This window comes from Melospiza georgiana, chromosome 2 (genome assembly GCF_028018845.1).
Source record: "Melospiza georgiana isolate bMelGeo1 chromosome 2, bMelGeo1.pri, whole genome shotgun sequence".
Lineage (NCBI taxonomy): Eukaryota > Metazoa > Chordata > Aves > Passeriformes > Passerellidae > Melospiza > Melospiza georgiana.
In genome coordinates, this window is record NC_080431.1 from 98,869,046 (window position 1) to 98,890,923 (window position 21,878).

General features: G+C 35.4%; 1 protein-coding gene across 5 annotated transcripts in view; it reads left to right on the forward strand.

The window, feature by feature from the left end:
• STS (steroid sulfatase) overlaps positions 1–21,878 on the forward strand; it is a 106,633-nt gene that overhangs the window by 41,074 nt on the left and 43,681 nt on the right. For all 5 annotated transcript variants that reach the window (XM_058018282.1, XM_058018283.1, XM_058018284.1 and 2 more), the window contains one exon: positions 3,170–3,306. In XM_058018282.1, coding sequence (XP_057874265.1) covers positions 3,170–3,306 — 137 coding nt within the window. The remainder of the gene's footprint in view (positions 1–3,169; positions 3,307–21,878) is intronic.

Consider the following 21,878-nt stretch of genomic DNA (forward strand, 5'->3'; position numbering starts at 1 on the left):
CCTGGAATTGTTCAAGGATTACCTGCTGGTCATGCTGGTTTTGTTGAGGCCTGGGATACAGTTGGCTTTGTGGGCTGCAAGTGTATATTTTGCCAGCTAATACGGAGCTTCTTGTCAACCAACACCCCCAAGTCCTTCCCCAATCTGCTCCCATTCCATTCTTCATCCAGCCAGCATTTGTGCTTGGGATTGACATAACTGTGGTGCAGGCCTTTGCACTTGGCTTTGTTGACGTAATTAAATTTTCATGGACTGAAATCTCAAACCTATCCAGGCACCTCTGAGTGGTGTTCCTTCCCTGCAGTGTGTCAACTGTGCCACTTAAGTGCACAGAAAAGCCCACAATGGCCCAAGGAGTTTTCAGAGCAGCAAGCATTTAAAGCAGATTTGCAGGGGAAAAGTTAAAAGACTTGGGTTTGAAGCACAAAGTCAGATTAGCTTTAATTGCTCTCTCACACACTTTAAAGCTGTTTTTTATAGCTCAAGCCTGAGCTGAATCCTTGAGTAACTTAAAGACACCTCACTATACAAAAGAAAAACCCGGTACTTTGCAATGCAGACGAGTCACCAGCAATGTGATGCTTTAAGATGTTTTCAAGATGCATTAAAAGCACCCTGAAGAATATCTTATGTCAGGTGTGTGTAATCTCTCTAGCTACTTGATAAATTGAAAAAACTGTGTGACTCATGTGAGGATGAAAAATCTCAAATTTTTTGAAAAGGAGATTCTCTGTGTTTGGGCTGTGTAAAAGATAGTGGAAATACATTTTTGAAAGAGCTGTTTTTTGAAGTGGTTCAGGAGTTAAGCTGTTATTGTCAAATTTCTCTCCTGCCTACTAGCTGGTATTGTCATTCCATTTTCAAGGTCAGAGTAAAGGTATTTATTCATGATTCTCCTCAAAGTGTTTTGGCAGGAGATAAATAGCTGCCTCTGATCTTTTAGAGGATATTAATGGGTGAGACACTTCTCCACCCGACAGCAAGCTGTCAATCAAAAGCTGCCAATTTTAGTTGGAAAAAAGAGAATGATGTAGTGCCCTTCCATATCAATCATTGATTTGATGACTCTTCATGAAAGTTAGATCTTTTCTGTGAATTCAACAAACAAAACAAATTTGAATATTATGTCTTGAAAAATAACATTTGTAATGGAAGCTCTTGATACTTTTAGCAAAGCAAGAAGACAGTTATGAGAATGCAGTGTCTCTATGGCATTAGAACAAGGTAGTTTGCATGAAAACTAAATATAGCCAGCAGTGTTAAGGTACAAAATAATTTTTTGTGGTGTTTTACCCTAGAATTTGTATATTAATCTCAATTCAGTGAACTGTGTTTAAGGAAAAAGTCAACAATAATCCCAGGAATTAAAAAATGCAAGTTGTAAAACAAAAATCATTTGCCTTGAAGTAAAGTTCTGTAGTGAAAGGTCAGTATTAGATTTTTGTATATATTAAATAAGTAACTTTTAAGTATATGTCTTTTTTTACCTCAATTGGTGATATTTTCAACCTTTTTCATTGACTCAGGGATCTCTTGTTATTTCTTGCTAAAATTGTGAAAAGTTCTCACATATATGACCTTTCAAATAGCAACAAACAACTTCATGGGAAGTGTATCTTTTATGAAAAACATGTCTTAAATGTTTTGGATCAGTACTTTATATTAATAAACTAATACAGGATTTATGCAGAAATGTTTGTGAGATAATTAAAATATTTTTTATTAATCTTCCACATGAAGATCGTTTTTTTTTCCTCTGGGTTTCCTAAAAAATGAGAACTTTTTTATGAAGAAAAAATGCCCATCAGAAACACACTTATCAAGTGATTAATATGGATAAAAACTTATTCTGTGTTTATCTGTATATGCCAGTAGAAAAAAAAGCTTTAATCATACAACTTGTGAAAAAAACAGATCCAACCAAGGAGAGAGGAAAGTGGATCATAAATATAGTAAATTAAGCTTAATTATTTTTCTTTAAGAGAAAAGTATTGATATCACATTAATATTTTGTACTAAAAAACTTTGTTTTGAAGTTCTAAATGTTAGGATTTTTTGTTAATTTTGAAGAAGTGGTTTTTATGAGCATGCCTGTATTGGTGCTCCCCTCTTTAAAGGGTGGATGAACCAATTGCTTGAGGAAATACATGGTCTCCATTTGATGTTGATATGAATCACAGGTATTACCCACCACAGTTTGGTGGGGGAAAATATGATAAATAAAATTAAAAGTAGTCTGCAATTAGCTGTGTGCTTTAAGGTGAGATCCAGACAAGTTTTGTGGGTAGTGCTTTTGTGGTTCAGCTGATATTTACAATATGCATAATGTACTGCAAGTGCTGTTAGAGCATATAGCAGTAAATTTGGCTAGGATGGCACAATTTTAAATAAAGTAGTATAAATAATGCATAAGCAGAAGTACTTGTTTGAGCTGTGCTTTCACAGACTGCTGGAATTGATCATAAATATCCTGTTGACAGATCACATGAACAGCAAAATTTACAGAGTCTATTTATTGCACTCTTTCTTTTGTATCTGTTTAGGAAATAGACAGAAGACAATGGAGACTGTTCAGTACTCTGAGAACAAAAAGTTTTATATTGGTATGATTTTGAGGTTATGTAGAGTCACATTCATACACATACAGAGCTTTAAAAGAAAAGAGGCTTGGTCATATACCTTAGTCTAGAATAAAGACACAGGTCCCCATAACAGTTTAGCTGATCAGCTTCCATGTGACTTTGTGAGGAAGGAAATTGTGTTTCACATGGATATATAGTGCTGAGGGTATGTTTTTGAACAGAAATTGTATTCAGGTTTTTAAAAATATCCTTGTAAAATGTGGAGAGATGTTTGTATATAGAAACTGCTAGATTCCTGCCTTTGAACAACAAGTCCTTTTCCAATATATATCACAAATGGTATTAAGATAGATGTTGTCATTTATTTTTGCACAAAAGAGTGGCATTTTTCCTGGGTGTGTGTTTATTCAAAATTATCCTGTAATCAATTACATTATTCCTTTTCAGCTTTATTTTTTTGCTTTGGTGTCAGTTTTTTTGAGAGGTACAGGGAGCCTTTTTAAAAAAAACTCTATTGAAGAAAGATTTATTTGAAAGATTATAAAATACTCTAAGAGTTTGTGGTTTTGTTTTGCTTTGTTTTCCAGGAACACTGATACACCATTTCTTCTTTTCCTGTCTTATCTTCATGTCCATACTGCTCTATATGCTTCAGAAAATTTCAAAGGAAAGAGCAAGCATGGTTTATATGGTGATGCAGTGGAGGAAATGGACTGGAGTGTAGGTATGTTACATATACTTCTAAAAGCAGTGGAAGGAATTCATGATGGCTTGTGTTCATGTTTACCAAATTGAGACCAGCAATTTGTGTCTATAGGATATCTTTCATACTTGTCCTTTATACTTAGGGGAAAGAAACAGTCATTTAGAAAGCACAATAATCTCAGCTTTTGCAATATCTACTTTATTGCCAAATTTATTGTGTCCTACAAAAGCAATTCCCTTCTTTGACTGTGAAGGTGGTCTATGCAGCATGGACTTAGCAGAGATGTGGATATCTAATTGTGGACTTCTGAAGCTGAGTAGTTAAATCCAACCCTCTGAGCTTCTGAATGCATCGTGCATATGCAATGATCCTTATAAAACAATCTATTATTTTAAAAAGTGACCATATGATATCAGAATCAAAATATTTTCAAATTAAGTATATAATGTGCTCTGTTGGAAAAACTAGTTTGCTAATTATTTCAGTGAGTTCTCTGAATTACTGAAATCACTAAGATGAGATCCACTTCTGTTTATGAAGAATAGTCCAAAAAAATGAACTTGCCTTTCAGAGCCTTCCATTCTCTCTGAGGCTGGAGAGGAATTGGTCCTTAATCTTTCAGCAGGCTTCCTGTATATCTAGATGTATAGAAGTGTTTCTCTGATTTCATGGATAATCACCTGTGAAAACAAGTAGAGTTCATATTTGTAGATAATCATATGGTAGAAAAGCAGTACTGTAGGCACTAAAGATGACTTTACGGTCCTCCTTCCGGTAAACCCCAAGTTGATTCTCTTCTCAGTACAATTCAATGCAAATTGTCTTTCTTCAAGAAAGCTTTCTGACTAAATTGCTATAAACAGATGTTTAGCTTTGGTGCATGCATAAATTATGCCAGCATGAGCAGTTAAACATGTATTCTTCACATATTTTGCATCAGGAAGTCTAGTTGAAGAAAGAGTGGGCAAAAGGCAGCACAGCATACTTAGTGATTTGTAATGTACTTATTGCAGTATTTATAGGAATGGGGAGAACTGTTGTGGGAAGCTGTAATGTGCTTAGGAAGGGCTTTCAATATAGGAGATAACAGAACAATACTCTTTTGTAAATCATGTTTTGTAAAGAGAGAGCAAGTTTTGTTTTATTCCAGTTCTATCAACCCTGAATGTTTACCATGTCTATCAGTGGCCACCAGCATTTGGTCAATTGGGTACTTGCATTAGATTAAAGAATGCATGTGTTATAATTTCTGTTTGCATCCACATTGTAGCAATCCATTGGACATTAACTCGTTTTACTGTCTGTGTTTGATTTCCTGTTTTTTTCTTTTTTCCTGTTGTGCATTATTTACTTTATTCTAGCATAATTGGTTTTCTTTGCTGCTGCCATTACATTTTGCTGTTTCCTTGCTGCAAAGGAAGGAAAGTCTCCAGAGAGAGTCTCTAGGCTTTAAACAGCAAGTTGGAAAGCAGGGTAGCTGACATGTTGCTGTTTCAGCCTATTTAGTGATGCAGAGGTAGTAACAGGTTGAAAACCACTGCTCTTTTCCAGAATGACCACAAGTTCTTAGGAGATGTGTCAAATAAACCAACTGTAGGACAGAAGCATGCTATTTAAAAAGCTTAGGCTAAACCAGGGATTCAAGTTTAATGGTGATAACATAGGAAAATAGAACAAATTTAGAGAAGATACACAAGATTCCTCAGGTATTGTCCTTTTCTGGTCATTACACGAGCATCAGGGACAACAGAGCTAGCTTAATCAGGAAACAGATCCACAACTGTCATTTGCTAATATAAAAGTAACAATTTTTTTTCAGTTGGTCTCAGTTTTGGTTGTGTCTTCTAAGATCTTCTTGATGAGAGATGACATATTTGTTCCAGCGTGTAGAAAATATGTTTAGTTCCTCTGCTACTTTCTCCTCCATTATTAGCCTGATGAAAAAAAGAAAAGTCAAGGCTGTCATTTCCAAATGAATCTGGAAGAATAATATACTTTTTTTTTTCAGTTGAAGGGAGTACTTATTTCCATTAACCTCCACTGAAAAGTCCAGTTTTAATGCATCAGCCATGTCAGAGAAAGTAGATTAATTCACTGTACTGCTGATGTCAGTAACCAGTATGTTCTTGAAAATGCCTCTGAAGAGTCTACAGTAGAAAAAGTTCTTAAGAAATTGTCTAGAAAAGATGAAAAGGTGGATACTGTGAGCTCTTCAGAAATTGAGGTTTTATCATTCATTTGACAAAAATTAGTATTTATACATAGATGAATGTAACTTGCAAGAGCAGTAAGAACAACATAGCCCAGATATAACACTATGCTGCAAGACTTCCTAAGTAAAGAAAATACAGCATATGAAGAAAACGTGAGTGTATGGAAAACTACATTATAGAAAAACATCAGAAATCTTTGACATTTGGTAGGAAAAATACACGAACTTTCACTGAGTTCTAAAAGAAATTTACAGTGTTTTCTGCTGACTAAGTCATGTTGTGGAAGACCCTTGTGGATGAATAAAAAAAAAAGGAGTAGAAAAGGAGTAGAAGTTGCAAGTAGAAGTCCTACCAGGTACCAGTGATGACATAAAGACATAAAGATTGAACAATGGAATTGCAACTGAAATACTTTTCCTTATTTGAGAAGTCAGATGGAATCAGAAAGATATTAGGCGCCATTTCCAAGAGAGAAAGCAAAAGCTTTCCTTGTAAGATGGAAAAGTCCACTCAAGACTCAAAATTCTAAATACAAAACAGTTCCATTTTCATTTGTTTATTTATTGAAAATCAGTACCAAATAGGACAATTATTCAATTGTAAGGCAATCATCATGCTAGGAGGAGAAAAGCCCAAAAGACACATGAATAAAATACTTTTTTGAATATTTCATGTTTGTGACTTGTTAAACCAACACTGAAGATTATGATTACAATCCACGTCAAAAATCCAAAATACAAAGCCTCTTGATAAGCTTTGGGACCATGTATGCCTATTGCTTTTTCATACTGATGTATGTATAACAGAATTCAATGTTGAAAGCATTCACTGTTATAATGTCACTGCATGTGACATGCCTTAGAGAATTATTCTCTGGCTAATAACATTAATTTTCTTTCAATGTAGGCTAAGCACCTTATTAATTCTATTAATTATAATTCATATGAGAGCAGATGAAATAATCTTACAGTCTAAAAATGGAAAAAGAAATGATGAATGAATCAATGAATGCACTATCATCCTTTTCTTCCTTCCTGTATTCCCTTCTTTCATTCCTTCATTCCTGATTGAGTATAGGAAGAAAAATGGATATGCTCAGAAATTGTTTTTGATGTAAATTGCATTACACTAATTGAATCCAAAACAGATCACTGCAAAGAGTTTTGGAGCCCCCTGTAGACTTGCAAGCTGTGTGAAGACACTAATCCAACATCACTTTTGCAAATGGCTGGTTATTATTATGTTAGCAGCAGCAGAACTACATCTCAGGTCTTCTTCCTTTGTAGGTCAATCCCAACTGAAAGGTTTAGATGTAAAAAAGTCTCAGAAAGTGTGGTCTGTCACATACTAGGTAACTGTAAAGTGAGGGCCTTGTCTGGATGTCTTTGTTATATGAATGTCCTGAAAGGTGAAAAACCTTAACTGCCTCTCTCCCATGGTCTTTTGACCTGTCTTAGGATCAAGTTAATGTTACAAGAAAATTTTATAAGTCATCTGATATTATTTATTTAGAAGGAAAGGAAAAGGGAAAAGTGGGAGGGAAAGGGAAAGGGAAAGGGAAAGGGAAAGGGATAGGGAAAGGGAAAGGGAAAGGGAAAGATCCCAAACCATCTTAAATTTAACTTTTATTTTAAATACCTTGAAAGGTTGTATAGAATTTTATGGGAAGTATGTTTTTTATAGGAATATGTTCCCAGTACCACTGAACAGTGTCCTGAAAAGGTTTGTAAGAAACTCTAGAGGAATTTTTAATAGAAAAATCTGGGAGAGCTGTGACTGAAGCCCTATTCAACCTGGAGAAGAGAGTATCGTATTGACCTGAAGGAAGGGTGTAAAGAGAATGGGCCCAGGCTCTTCTCATTTCTGCCCAGTGGTGTGAAGAAATGGGCACAAATTGAAACATGTGAGGTTTCCTCTGAACATCAGGGAAAACTTTTTTACTCTGAGGATGATCACATGCTAACCCAGGTTGCCATAGGGGTGGTGAATTCTGGAGATGGTCCAGAGCTCCAAGTGGCCCTGTTTAAGGAGCAAGCTTGGGCAAGGTAGCCTCCAGAGGTCCCTTCCAACATCAATCATTCTGTGATTCTGTGAGATGCTGGAGAAAACAAAAAAAGAAATCTATTCACTAAATTCAAATCATATTTGAAACAAAATCAAATACAACCTTTAAAAGTCAGTGTAGAGAAACAAAGGAACTCTGAAGCAAAGAGAAGCAAGATACTGTCATGATACTCTCCTCCCCTGCTCTTCTCTAGTGTGACCTCACCTGGAGCAATGCATCCAGGCCCAGAGGAAAGCCACAGAAATGGTCAGAAGTCTGGAAACAATTCTTCTCTGAAGAAAGGCTGGAAGAGCTAAGGTTCTTTAACCGGGGGAGCTGAGATTGTTTAGCCTGGGGAGGGAAAGGTTCCAGGGTTATTGCTGCCTTTCAATATATAAAGGGGGCCTAAAAAAAGGTGGAGAGGGACTTGTTGCCAATGACTGTGTAGACAAGACAAGGGGCAGTTTTAAACTGAAAGAGAACAGGTTTAGGTTAGCTATTAGAAGTAATTGTTTGTGATGAGGGCAGTGAGACACTGGACCAAGTGACCCAAAGAAGCTGTGGGTCTCCCATCACTGGCAGTATTCAGGTTCAGGTTGTACAGGACTTGGAGTAATGTGGCAGGGAGATTGGACTGTATGATCTTTGAAGGTCCCTTCCAATATAAGCCAATTTTTGATTCTCCATTACTAGAGTGATTGACAAATTTTGAGGATGCTAATGACATCTTGAGTAGATTTTCCTTACAAGGAAATAATATCCCATAATTTTTTTTAAGTAAAAGTAACTATGAAATTAAACCTTAGGTATCCGAAGAAGTTGAACCTCACATGAGGAACATTAATGACTTGTTGAAGCATTTGCAATGCTCTGCAACACAACTCTCTGGGGTGACATATAGCCTGCACTGAAATGCAGCAAGACAGATGTAAAGCATACTTTCTTCACTGAGGAAAGACAGCTGGGGTACAATCTAGGAGGACTATCTGAAAGTCAGACCACTTTTCAAGTGGTTTTTTTTTTTTTTTATTCCACTGTTATCATTATTAAGAATTTTCTATAAATACATATCTTCGCAAAGCACTTTCAAAGATGAAGAGAAGGGCAGAAACTCCACCAAGCCATCACCAGGCTTTTGTGAAAAACATCTAATTTACTTATTCCCTAATGAGATTTCCTAGTGTTATAAAAGAGATTATATCAGTAATATAATATGTGCAGGACTAAGCTGTGGTTCCTAATGTCTATACCACCCAATTGTGAGATGATGAAAACTAAATTCTTACACAGCTTTATCTGATGAATTTGTGCATGATTAAATAGTTAATACGCTATGTATGTGAACTTGATCACATCCTTTCCTTTAATCTTTTTTCTGTTCTGGAATGATGTAAATGAAAGGTCTAAGTGAAAACCATTCCAATTTAATATAAACTATTTTTAATGACCCCTGTGGCATCTTTCTCTCTTTTTAGTAATAGATGTAACACCAAGTAAATGAAAATAATGGTTTCAGATGCAAAACAAAAGTTACTTTGGAAAATGTAATATATTTAGGAGACAGAAAACTGAACTATGCCCAAAAGACTCATAGGAATTCTTGCTCTGATGAAAGTAACATAGTCTAATGTATTCACAAAGCAAAGAGAAAAAAGGGTAATTTTTTTTTTCACTTTTAAAAGCCATTGTTTTAAACTCACAATCCTTTAAGCTCTTAAAGTTGACTTGTTGTTTTTAATTACAAAGTAATTAAAATTTAATTTTAATATTTTTTTCAAGTTATTCTGGCCTAAACTTACATTCTTAGGGATTGGATGTTTGGCGTTTTGTGGGGGTTTTGTGGGCTTTTTTAATGTTCTTCCAAATACTGTACAGTAACTATCTTCCTTCTGGTAAACAGCATAGTATTATTAAATTTTATCAGAAAGTCAATATTTCTTCTTTTACATGAAATTGTTCATGGTTGTTATTTTGAATTTTCATGTCTTTGAATCACTTTGCAGTGTTTGTACACTTTGAACCTTTATTTAAAAGCATATTCTATAAGGGACAACCTAAAAATGTATCACAAATCTTCTGAGAATTCTGAATTGTATTAAAAATCAAAATAAACATTATTAATAGTATGAGAAGAAAAAAAGGGACAAATTCCTATTGCTTTAAGAAAAAAAATGACTGAGCTATCTTTTTTTTTTCCAAGAAAAAATCCTGCACACCAAGATAAGCCTAATTTATCATGGCTTTTCACCTCATGTAGTCATTTGTAACAGAGCAACATTGATTAAAAAGGTAAGCAAAGCAGAATGATGCCACATGATCAGAAGCAGCAGATAAGCACTTATCTTATCCAGCTACTGTGAACGTGACATAATGTTGGCTGAGCCTCAAAACAAAAAAATAGAATTAAAAATCTGGAGATGGATGCCTGATGCTCATAGTGCATTCCTTGACCTTGCTTTTCTGAATGTATACTGGTGTATATCTCAAATCTATAAGGTTTAATATTAGGCTGGATTTCTTATCATAAAAGATGTTCAGCCAGCACCCTGAGGAAGAAGGTATCCAGCCAATACAGGTATTCTGTGACTAGGATAGAATTTTCCTACCCTGTCTTGCCATTCTGCTCTTATCCAAGCATTAAGAGACTGTTTTTTCAGCTAAGACAGTAGTTAAGCTCTTGAAGCACATTCACTCTTTAGGTCACATCTGGGAAAATTGTAAGTGTGGGTGCAGATTAAAAACAGTTGTGGTTCTGCCTTTTATGATATGGATGCATTCCAGTTACAATCTGCTCTAAAACCCAAACCCATTTCATATGTCACTAAGCAGCAATGACTTTCAGTCACTACTGAATGGGACCAAATTTAAGAGGTGACTAGGTGATGAAGGACTCCTGTTTCCACTATGATAAGCCTTCTGATCTACCTAATCCTCTTTAAGTATAGTTTCTTTTTGTATATCACATCTTTGTATACCGCAAAGCTCCTTCTCTGCACGTTATTTACAAGATTACAAGGCACATCCTATGTCGCCATTTCTGTAGCACTTTTTAATCAGTCATGTTCAAATAATGTCTTAGTACTCCATGATGGAAAAATTCAGGGTAATGTAGTTTGTGGTAATAGTGCTGTGTGGTTCAAAATTTGCTGCCAGCTGCTTAAGAGGTTTCATTTGCATCTGATAGTGCAGAAGTTAAATTGTCAGAACTACGTGTGCTAGGGCACTGAGCATTTTTCTTTACAAAAATGTAATCATGTAATGCTCAAAAATGTAAAGGCTTTCTGTTAATTATGAAGCTCTTAAAATTCGGTTTATTGCAAAAACAGTGACTTGACATCTAACATTGTGTTAGATCAAAATGGTGTAATAGATGAAAGAAAATTAGCATTACTCTTAGACAAGCTAATTTTCATTAGTAAGAGAAAGCTCAAAGCCTGTTTTAGATAAACTAGAAATAAGAATCCTGATGACTCCAAGCAGTGATAAATCCTAAGGAGGATAGGAAGTTCTCTAATGAAATGTGCAACCAACCTTTTGTTTCACCTTTGCCTCTGAAGTTTAATTTTACAAATAAATGGTATGGTTGGATTTTGCTCCTAGCTTAAGGTGGGTAGGCAAAACCATTATCAGTGAGATTAGGAGCGCAGCAAGATTAAGAACAATTCAGAACAATTAAGAACACAAATTTAAACCAAAATTGACCTGCAGGACTTCAAGTCAATATGGACAAAGGTCTGAGTATGAATATTCAGATAAAGGTTGCAATAAGGAAACAAAATGGGTCTAACTTTATTCAGATTGTAGATTATCTCCAAAATACAGACTGGAAAAACAGTTTTAAGGAAGCTGTTGAAGGTTTTGCTCATCGAGGGCCTTTGCATAGCAACCTTTTTTAACACAGATACTGTGAAGCTTTAAAAAAAATTACATTTGCACTGTGCTAGAAAAACTCCACAGGAATTTAGTAAGACAGTCATCCACAGCAAGGGATCAGGATGACAGACTTTACTCACTTTGGTGGAAGTGTTACTGTTGTCAGCCTTAACCTTCAGCCCTCAGGAACGTGACTTTTGCCATGTTTTTCTTCAGTAGATGAAGCATATCTGTGTAGGTATTTATGGAGCTTTTAATCATGGTTTTATAAAGAATGTGACTGTGCTAGAGAAGAAGGATATTGCTGATGGTAGTTGCATGTCTGTGAAACAAGCCTTGACATGAAACTAAGGAACAAAGAGACTGAAAATATCAAGGATTTTTAATCTGTGTGTTAAAACCTTCTCATCCACACCTCTTCCTTGTACCTTCAGATAGTTTTGTAGTGGATTACCCAGTGCCTTACCATAGATGATACAGCCCATAAATGCATACAAACATGCAGAAGGCACAAATGTAAGACTGTGAAATCAAGTACTCAAAGACAGAAAAAGATCATTCTTCCTATGCTTGTCTTATGGTACAGTTTTCTAACATATGTTTACATGTCATTTCTTTTCCCATTGGAATCCTATCTCCTTATCAGAGTGCCTTCTTAATGAGCAGCTTCTCAACAGCAGGTATATTCCTCATTGTTAAATATGAGTTCTCATGTTTTATTTAACACATGCTATTGAAGTTCTGTTTTGAAGACAGATACTTTGACATGTCTCATCTCTTCTGTGTCAGTACTTTGCTACAATGTATAACAGATTTGCAAATAAGCATTTTCACAAAGCCTTTGTAAGACTGGGGAATCTCATTAATCTGTTTCCCAGAAGAAAAACTGAGACACAGAGATGATGTTCAGTTTTAACTCCTGAGATATAACTTTGTTGCTAGTTACCCACTAATCCAGATCTGATCTTTAGTAAAGCATTAGGACTTTAATTCAGCTGGCATGGGATTTGGGAAGGGGAAAAGTAATTTTTTTGATGGTCTTGATCCATGTTGGATGCTGGAAATGGTTAGAATGTGCACCTGGACTCAGGAACTCATGTCTTCTTCTGGTCCTGGGGACTAAATAGTGCTTTTTAAAGATAATTAAATATCATTTTCTATATATGAACTATAATGATATGAACAGTTTCTGTGATGACTCAGGGAATGTCTTCCAGCCTTTTACCATTTTTTCATAGCTGGCTGCATATCAATTAGCTGTAGAAAAAACCCTAAAACTGATCATGTGCATTTCAGTTTCAGTGATGATATTGAGAATACTAGAGATTCTTTTAAAATAATCCACAAAGTTTTTTTGGAGAGAGATATGAAACATTTTCATGCTTCTTTGGAAATATATTTTAATTTTTTTGACACTGTTCTGCTTAAAAAAAGGTGATCTAATTCTGAGTGAAAGCAGTAATCATACAATAAAGCTTATAATAATATTGATTCTGTATTCTTCATCAACAGCTTGGTTCCAATTAGTGAATTTCCCTGCAGAATTTCATACTATTAAATAACAAGGCTCAAATTCCAGGTGGTAATAAGCTCTTATTGATGAGGTTTATAGAACTGGCTTTTTATTGACTCTGGCTGATAATCTTTCAATGGTACATTTGACTGCTAAAACAACCACACTATATAATAGGCTGTGTGGTAATACTGCTAAAGATCATTATTTTTATAAAAATAGTCGCTTATATTGCATTAAAGAAAGCTTTTCATTGCTTTCTATTTAATAACAAAATATAATAATGAGATAAATAATTAATTTTTTAGGTCTGGGAAAAGCAGATGAGTAGTGATGCAGTGACTAGTGAAAGGCAGTCTAGTAAAATGGTAATTTCGCTCTGGAGCTTTTCCCCACGCCTCTTGATTGCAAAAAGGCATTTTTATTTCAATTTAGGATGCTGTTTAATAAAAACTGAAACTAAACCTTTATTTTTTCTTTTCTATCATTCTTTTTTAATACTGATGTTTGTGGGGCGAGGGTTGTGTGTTTCATAGTGTACTCAGGTTATTTTTTACTATTTTGAATTTTTTCTTTTTGTTTTTGCTTTCTTTTGACTCTGTATACACACTTCTATTTTTAAATCATTCTCTCTCCCTACCCATGAAACTTTCTTTATAACATTTCCTTATGAAGAGCATATTTCAGTAACCCTGAGAACACTGAACTGATTTTGTATTACAGTAGCAAGCTCAATATCCAAAGGAACACCTGACCCCTAAGGGCTCAGTTGCTTACTTGGGATGAGCAAAAAAAGACTCCATGATAATAAAATTCTTGCCTTAGACCAGCATGAAGTTATATTCTACAGCTTTCATGGATCTTGCAGCCTTATGATTCCACGAGAGGGGAGGCAGAGTATTCTTCTCTCCCTTACCTCCTTTTTTCCTAACCAGCTTCCAGAGAAAATAGAAAGAAGGAGAAAGAGAAGAAGAGAGGAATCTTCCTTTTTCAACAAGTGTCCTTTTAGAAAACTACTGGATGGACTCGTCTGTAATGTCACTATTACATTACCTACAATTAAGTGTAACTAACTTAGGTCCTTCAGTTTACATGGTTTTACAGTACTGTTTCCATTTTACTGTTGTGAAGGTAAAGGATTTTGGCTTTTTAGGCTCTTGTATCTCAGTGGTTGAGATAGTTGTGGGTTAGAAATCAAACTTACTTTCATTTCTTATTCAGACTTGCATTGAAAAACAAAGCAGGAAACAAGAAATAATACAAATGTAACCTCATTTAAATCCTATGGAAAAGAGTGGCCTAGGCCAAAAAAAAAGCAGTACAAACTTTGTCTTCCTGTGAATCCTAAGCTAACTTATGCCAGATGTTTGAAAGAAGTTAATAGTTCATGATGCCACATTATTTATAGTAAAGTCCAGGAAGATCCTAGTTGTACTAATGGGAAAAGTATAGCCAATATAGATTATTTCAATGTATAGTATATCGCTGTGTAAACAATAGCAAAGTGCTTCTAATGCAGAGTTCAGTTGATTTTGACATCACAAAATCACAGAGTATACATTAAGCAAGTAATAAATTAATACTTTTTTTTTAAATTTACTTATAATTCAAATACATAATTTATCCTTTCCATTTGGCAGATTAAAAATTGGACACTGAGCCAACAGTGTGAATTTGCAGCCCAGAAAGCCAGCCATGTCCTGGGCTGCATCTAAAGCAGTGTGGCCAGCAGGATGAGGGTGGTGAGTCTGCCCCACTGCTCTGCGCTTGCTATATCCCACCTGGAGTGCTGCATCCAGCTCTGGGGTCCTCAGCACAGGAAAGGTGGGAGCCTCTCAGGAATGGCCTAGGGGAGGTTGGTGAAGATAAGCAGAGGGCTGGAGGAGCTCTCCAGTGAAGACAGACTGAGAGAGCTGGGCTGAGAGAGAGCCTGGAGAAGAGAAAGCTCTAGGGAGAATATTTAAAGGAAAATAAATTATAAGAAAGACTTGATACCAGTACTTGTAGTGATAGGGCAAGGGACAAAAATTTTAAGCAGCAAAATGGTAGATTTAGATTGGACATTGGGAAGAAATATTGGACAATGAGGGTAGTAAGACACTGGTATGGGTTGCCCAGAAAAGTTGTGAATGCTGCATCATTGGAAGTGTTCAAAGCCAGATTTTAAGTAACCTGATCTAGTGATAGATGTCCCTTCCTAAGGCAGGGAGGTTGGACTCGATGATCTTTGAAGGCCGGTTCCAAACCAACATGAGGACAGAGTGAGACACAATGTAACCAGCACATCCTACAGAACAATGTTTGAACACCTTAGCAGGGTGTTATGAGCAAAGTGCTGCTATGATGGCTTTTTTATCAGCATTTTTTTAAGAGGCACAAAATTGGAAGTTGTCCTTAAAAAAAAAAAAAAAAAAAGCCTAAAACCTTTCTACAGGACATATCCTAAATGTTCTTGCCTATTTAGTGCTGAAGTAGTCAAGCTCCATATCCGCAATTTCTCAGTCCAACTTTTGTGTGATTCTGCTGCTGTTTGCCAGTCTTCTTGTGCAATAACCCCCAGGTGCTGCTCATAAAAAAATAGATGGCCTAGTTAAGGAGAGCTTTGAGGACTTTCTTGGCAAAAAATACAAGACAATAATATCACATTCACCTCTCAGAATGTAAACTGATTTTTGATGAGACATTTAATTACTTCCCTGGTTATGTACTAACTTTAGTAATTCATGGTAAAGTAGTTGAAAATAGCTGTTTTAAATAGGAGGAACTGGTATATTAAATCTATCATCGGGAAATGTATGCAAATACTCTATCCTACTGTTACCATATTTACTTATTGAATCTTGGTAACAATAGAGTCAGTTCCTGTATGTAGCCAGCCATACTTTTCCAGTGCCTTCTAGAGCAGAAATCTATTTGCTGCATTGTACTTCTCTCTGCATGTGGTACTGAAACACCAGTGTGTTACAGAGCTATTCATGTGAAATGTGAAGATTCCAAACATTTCCTGTTCAAAGACATCTGTTTATATACAAATTCTTAAATTTGATTTTATAGGTTCAGAAATGATTAGTTCATTTAAAAAAATACATTAATAGGGAGGAACTAACCCTCTACCTGCCTGTCTATCCATAAGAATAGTGCTATTCCATAAGTAACAAATGTGCTGCCTAGGGCCTTCATGTGGTTATTTGCCATCTGTTCTTTGGAGACTTTACCTTGGCAATAACTCCTCTCTTCCCCAAATAGTCTAATTACTGTTAGACTAATTTTTTCCAGGTATTTATGTTAATATTTCAGCTGATGTGTGGTGCTTTTGTCAATGATCCTTTCTCACTTCACATTTAGCCTTCAGATTTATCCTAAAAAACACATCTCACTGTGATCCATACATGCAAGGCAGAGCCTTTTCAGAATTCTGCCTTGCCTTCACACAGAAAAAATATATTGGTCCATTTTTGTAACTTCTCATTACAAACAAGATACACATAGCATTCATAGTGTTAAACCTTGACAAACTCAGATTAATTATCAATTTAACATGTAACATACTCATTTTTGTTTTATTATTATATAAGTGAAAATCAGAGAAAAGGCAAAGAAAGGAGCCTAATGGTCTCAGGGCCCTCTCTGATCTCATGACTCCACCATGTCTTAGGGGCATCAAACACATGTTGGTCTAAGCAGATTCCTTAAGTATTTCCAAACTAATTTAAAACAAAAATGGCATATTTTTCTTTCCAGGCCTCAGACCAGAAAAAGGCAGATTTTCTTCCTCATAGGCATCTGCTGTGCTACTTAATACTACTCTGAAACTTCAACAAAAATTCTTTTTGAATAGGCTGTGAATATTTTTCAAGAGCACTTAGATGAATTAAGGAATCAAAGTGCCATTTGATGAGATTGTGAGTAATCTTTTTGAGATAGTAATCTATCATCAGTGAGGATGACCTGAAAAATTATTTGCCTTCCCTTCAAACAGGATCCTCTGGAATGGAAGTCAGCATATATATGTCATGTTTAACACACATACATATACCAGGGGGAAAAGGCACCAAATCATAATTTATGGCTCTCAGTGTATTTATTTGTTTTTTGGTTTTTTTTTTTCCTAAATTCTGAATGTCATCTAGAGAAGACAGAGTGGAGTCTACATCATTAGTGGAAAAGTCCCTTGAGACAATTTTCATAGTCAGGTTTGCTTTCTTATTGGTAGTAACAGTGTCTCTACAGAGATTCATTATCAAGTAACTTGTTTTGGAGATGGTGATTTCACAGTAGGCTTTGAGTGTCTAGTAGCACTTAGGAATAAAATTTAGAGAAATAGGTGAATTAACAAGTGTGCATGGTGATCCTTGTGTCAAGGAGGAAAAAAAATGTGTATTGGTAGTGAGTTAATGCACACCTACATTCATGTTAGATTAGATTTGCACAATTAAAATCAGAAAACCAGGAAATCAAATCTATTGAGATTTCGTGATGAATATAATTTACTCTTGATAAAACTCCTCTTAACTATATGGCATGTAATTTATAGCAAGTCTTCAAAACCTGCTTCCAAATTCAGCAAAGATTAAAAAAATTTGGCTGCTGAAAGATGATAAATGTTTATGCTCTAATGTCAGCCAGTTTTTTACAGTTTGAATTTTACTTAATAAAAATGAAATAAACAGCTGGCAAAGGCTTTGAAGTTTTTAGAAAAGTGCAGAGGATTTAAATGGGGGGTTAAATTTTTTTCTCTGCTTTACATTCTTCATAATTCTTCATACGTTAATCTGGCAAAATGTTGTCATTATGCATTTGCTTGTAGGACCAGATACATATTAAGTTTAAAACTTAGTCTGATATTTGTAAATGTTTAAACCTTTGAAGACATAGGAAAGAGTTTCTTTTATCATTCCCCATTTATGCAATCAATCACAATCAGCATATATTGGAATGGTCAAATACCCGAAGCCTTAAATTCACCTGACAGTCTAATTCAAAATTGAATAGTACCCCTCAGCTGTCGCTACAGTTTGCCAAGGTCACACCTAAAGAAATCCCTTTCATAATTTGGAAGAAAACATGGGAGACCTCAAAGTGGGAAATGAGACAATGTATTTTTCATTATTCATCTTAGTTGTATGTGTGAAATGGCATCTTAGATATGTGCAGAATGAAGATGCAAATTTACCCAAAAAGTTATCACAGCTGTCATGCAAAATGCAAATATAATGGACCCTCCTAAAATTGTGTGACCATTTATCATATTTTAGCATTTTAAGCAGGCTAAAAATCAAGATTTACTTTAGAAATACATTGACTTATGTTCAACAGCTGTAAGGTCCAAAAGTGAATTTCAAGCAATGCATTTATTAGCTAATTTAAATACTAATAAAGAAATAGCTACTGATTAGTTATACTTTTTGACCTGTAATAATCCATCATTAGTGCTGCAGTACAGGAAGCTTTTCCATCCTGCATTGTCTCTATTGCTGCTATACTTACAGATTTTCAGACACTTAACTCTGTACTTCATTATGCTCATGTATTTATACATATCTAAAATATCATTCCAAATTTCGTGTTTAAAAAATTATTTGAACCTATATGCATAAGAAAAATAAGAGATGTGGTACTCATTTCTAGGAAAAACCTTATGCATAAGTCAAAATTTGGTTGATTTATTCAAAGCTGCTAAGAAGTGTGCGTACCTAATCTGCTCTGCGCTGTGCTGAAAATTTATCCTGAGGGTCAGAAAGACACATTATACTTATAAAACTGTATAAACAGTCACAACTGATTTGCAAGTTTGCAGCTACATGGCAATCCAAATCCAAACAAAAAGCAAGTTCACACTGATAGCTTAGCTGTCCACACTGAAGTTGCCTTGTTTTCTGATTAAAAGACTGCCCTTTTCTGAGCACTTCTGCCTATTTACTTGTCCCACTCTGAGTCTATAGGAATGTAACAAAGAACTGTTGTTCTTCAGACTATCTGGACTTAAGAACTTCTTATCCGATTTCTAGTGGGAGGTAGTTACATCTGGGGCAACTGCCTCACTTCATTTTGAAAATAATTGATAATTTTTGAGGCCAAATTCTTAGGATAGGTGAGCTGCATATGAAAATCCATACTTTGTGTATGCTGTATGTAAATCCCACTCTCCATGTATCTACAGCATACACAGCTGGAGCTTGATTTGGCCTGCTCTAGACTTCCATTGGAGGATTCATCAGTCCTAAAATGTTTAAAATTGCCAACAGTGGCAGGTCTGAACTGTCTTCTGAGCTGAAAAAAGACTGTCAGCACACCAGAAGAGACAAGAAACCCACTTCAGCTCTACTTTGATTCCTGACTGAATGCCCATTAGAAGTGTGAGTGCCTTTGTTGAATTCCCAGGATTTGTCCTTGAAATTAGACTTTGAAAGAAATCCAAGTCACAAAATCCAAGAGGGCTTTGCTATGGAAACATAAATATGTTAACTGTCCATGATTGGATTTACTGTAAATATGCATTCCTGATACAAATTAAAACACTAATATAGATGTATTTTTTCAGAACCAGATGCTACTTTTTGGCAGAATTTCCTGTTGACATTGAAGATCCCACTAACCTATCCTAGCAGGAGCTAAGCACATTTGAGACTATGTACTTTTGGAGAAGATTTTGTTGTATGGATTGTTTCCATTGTGTAACTTTGGAAATAGTAGTGTGGTAGTACTGATTCAAGGCTTTGTACTGAATGTGCGCTCTACTTTCTTTCTGCAGGAAGAACCTTATACCTTTTGCAATTAGTTATGCATCTATTTTCTGGTCTAGTCAGACTTGTTCTTCCTAGTATTCACTCTCACCTTTGAGGTTCATATGGTGATGTCCTCCTTATGGAAATCACTTGTTTTCGAAGGCGGATATGTTCTGTTGACTGGCTATACTGCCATAGTACATTCTAATGCTTTGTTCTGCAATTTCCACTCTGCCGTGGTTGTGTTGTAGCTCTGAATGTTAAACAAGTTGTGTGCAGAGTTTATGTACTGTTCATCATATGTGCAGCCACTTGTGTTGCCGTCAATGGTTTTATTATTTTTCATCTTTACCTCAAGTGTTGTACTCTATGACTAGGCCTGAAAGTGATAATTACTTCCCCACTGCAGAGACAAGCTGATTTACATATTTATCAAAGGAAACTGGATGGCTCTGAGCATACTATGGGAACATTTGCATATTTATAACTTGAAATGTACAAAAGCTAAAATTAAAATAGGGGTGTCTTGATCTTAGTTATAAGTTTGTTTTAATACAAAGGTTTTAGTCAGTGGATTTTGTAATCAGATCAATGCATTAAAATGAAGTAACTTTTCTTCATCACAGAAAACCAACATAGAGATTAAAATGATTGTTAGCTTGTGAATGATGGTATGCTGAAGCTCAACATTAAGTTTTCATAAGGTGAAAATCTTAGCCTTTGAGCCCTGAAGAGATGATTAACTGTGGCAAAACCTTAAACTGCTGTAGCAGAAAGGGGCTCCCAAGAGGTTTACTATGTGGTAAACCTATGGGTATATACTTGAAAGGCATCAATGTATTTTCTGGGAGAAATGTGGGTTTCCAAATACTTATGCATGTAGCAATAATTTTTAGGATTTTATGCATTTATTCAACGGCTTGCATTCACAGAGGTGAATGCCTGGAGCTGACTACAAGTTGTGATTCCGGCTAATGATGCTATTCAAAACCAAACATGAGCAGCAGTAGCAAATTCTAAACAGCAAATAAAAACAATAAAACCCCAACACAATCAAACTGCCTCTTCTTGGCAGTGATGTGATGGCTTATTTTCCCAGGCTGATCTATTGGAAATCTTTGTTCAATAATTGTCTCAGTCTTGCTGTAAATTTCTGGATACAAGAGAGGCATGTGAAAGTTTACTGGAGTTGGAAAATAGTGTTACATTATTAGGAATTTCCTTTACTGTCAGTTATCTCTTCCTGAGACAGATCCTTAACCCTCCTTCTGAAACATGTTTTTTCTTTGAATTTGGCAGACTGCTTTAAAGCTTTCATCACAAGTAGAAGCTATTTTTTTCTAATGCCTAGATTACACAGAGGTATTCTATTTCCTCTAGCTTCTTATTCAAAATTTCAGCAATAGTCTAAATTATTTTGAATTAATGCAAATAATATTTATTTCCCATTGACTTGAAATGTCAGTAAACTAGTTTTTGAATAAAATGCATTTGTCCATATGCTTGCTTGACTAAACACTTTAACAAATCAGTAACACATTTGTAAGCACATTATTGTTTTTCAGTGTTTGTACCTTGTTTGCAAATGAATAGTCATTTTTTAGAAACCCTATCTCTTCTTGTACATGCATACATAGGAGCTTTACATGAGTCAAAACTCAGTAATTACGGTCATCATTAGCAAGGCTGGTTCAGCTGCCATTCAGGCTGTGCTGGAGAACTTGAAAAGCGGCATGGCGCTGTGTTTCCTTCCTAAGAACAGAGTCAATTGCTCTTCTCTCTTTCCCATGGCTATCACTCCACTGAAATTGGGATTTTCACATTCAGAATGGAACAATTCTTTATAATTTTGCACAGCTTGAAGCAAGAATGGAGAGTAGAATTCAGAGAGCACTCTTCAGTATATTTCACAAGGTTTCATTTAAATTTTGGAACACTGATGTACTAATTAAAACAAGTAACATCTTAACACAGCCCTCAATCTGTTTTGTATCTTAAAAATATATAAATGGAAGCAAAATGTCCAATGATATAACACCTTTGTTAGTCACCTACATTGCAGAATACATTCCTATAATGGCAGTGGTAGGAGTAGCTTGATCTGAAATTCTAGTTGCTAAATAGCAGCAGAAATTATGGAGCTCCATCAGCTAGATTGATTTGGATATTCAGAAATCTTGTCTTTCCAAATATGTTCTGTTAAAATCAGAAAAAAATAACTA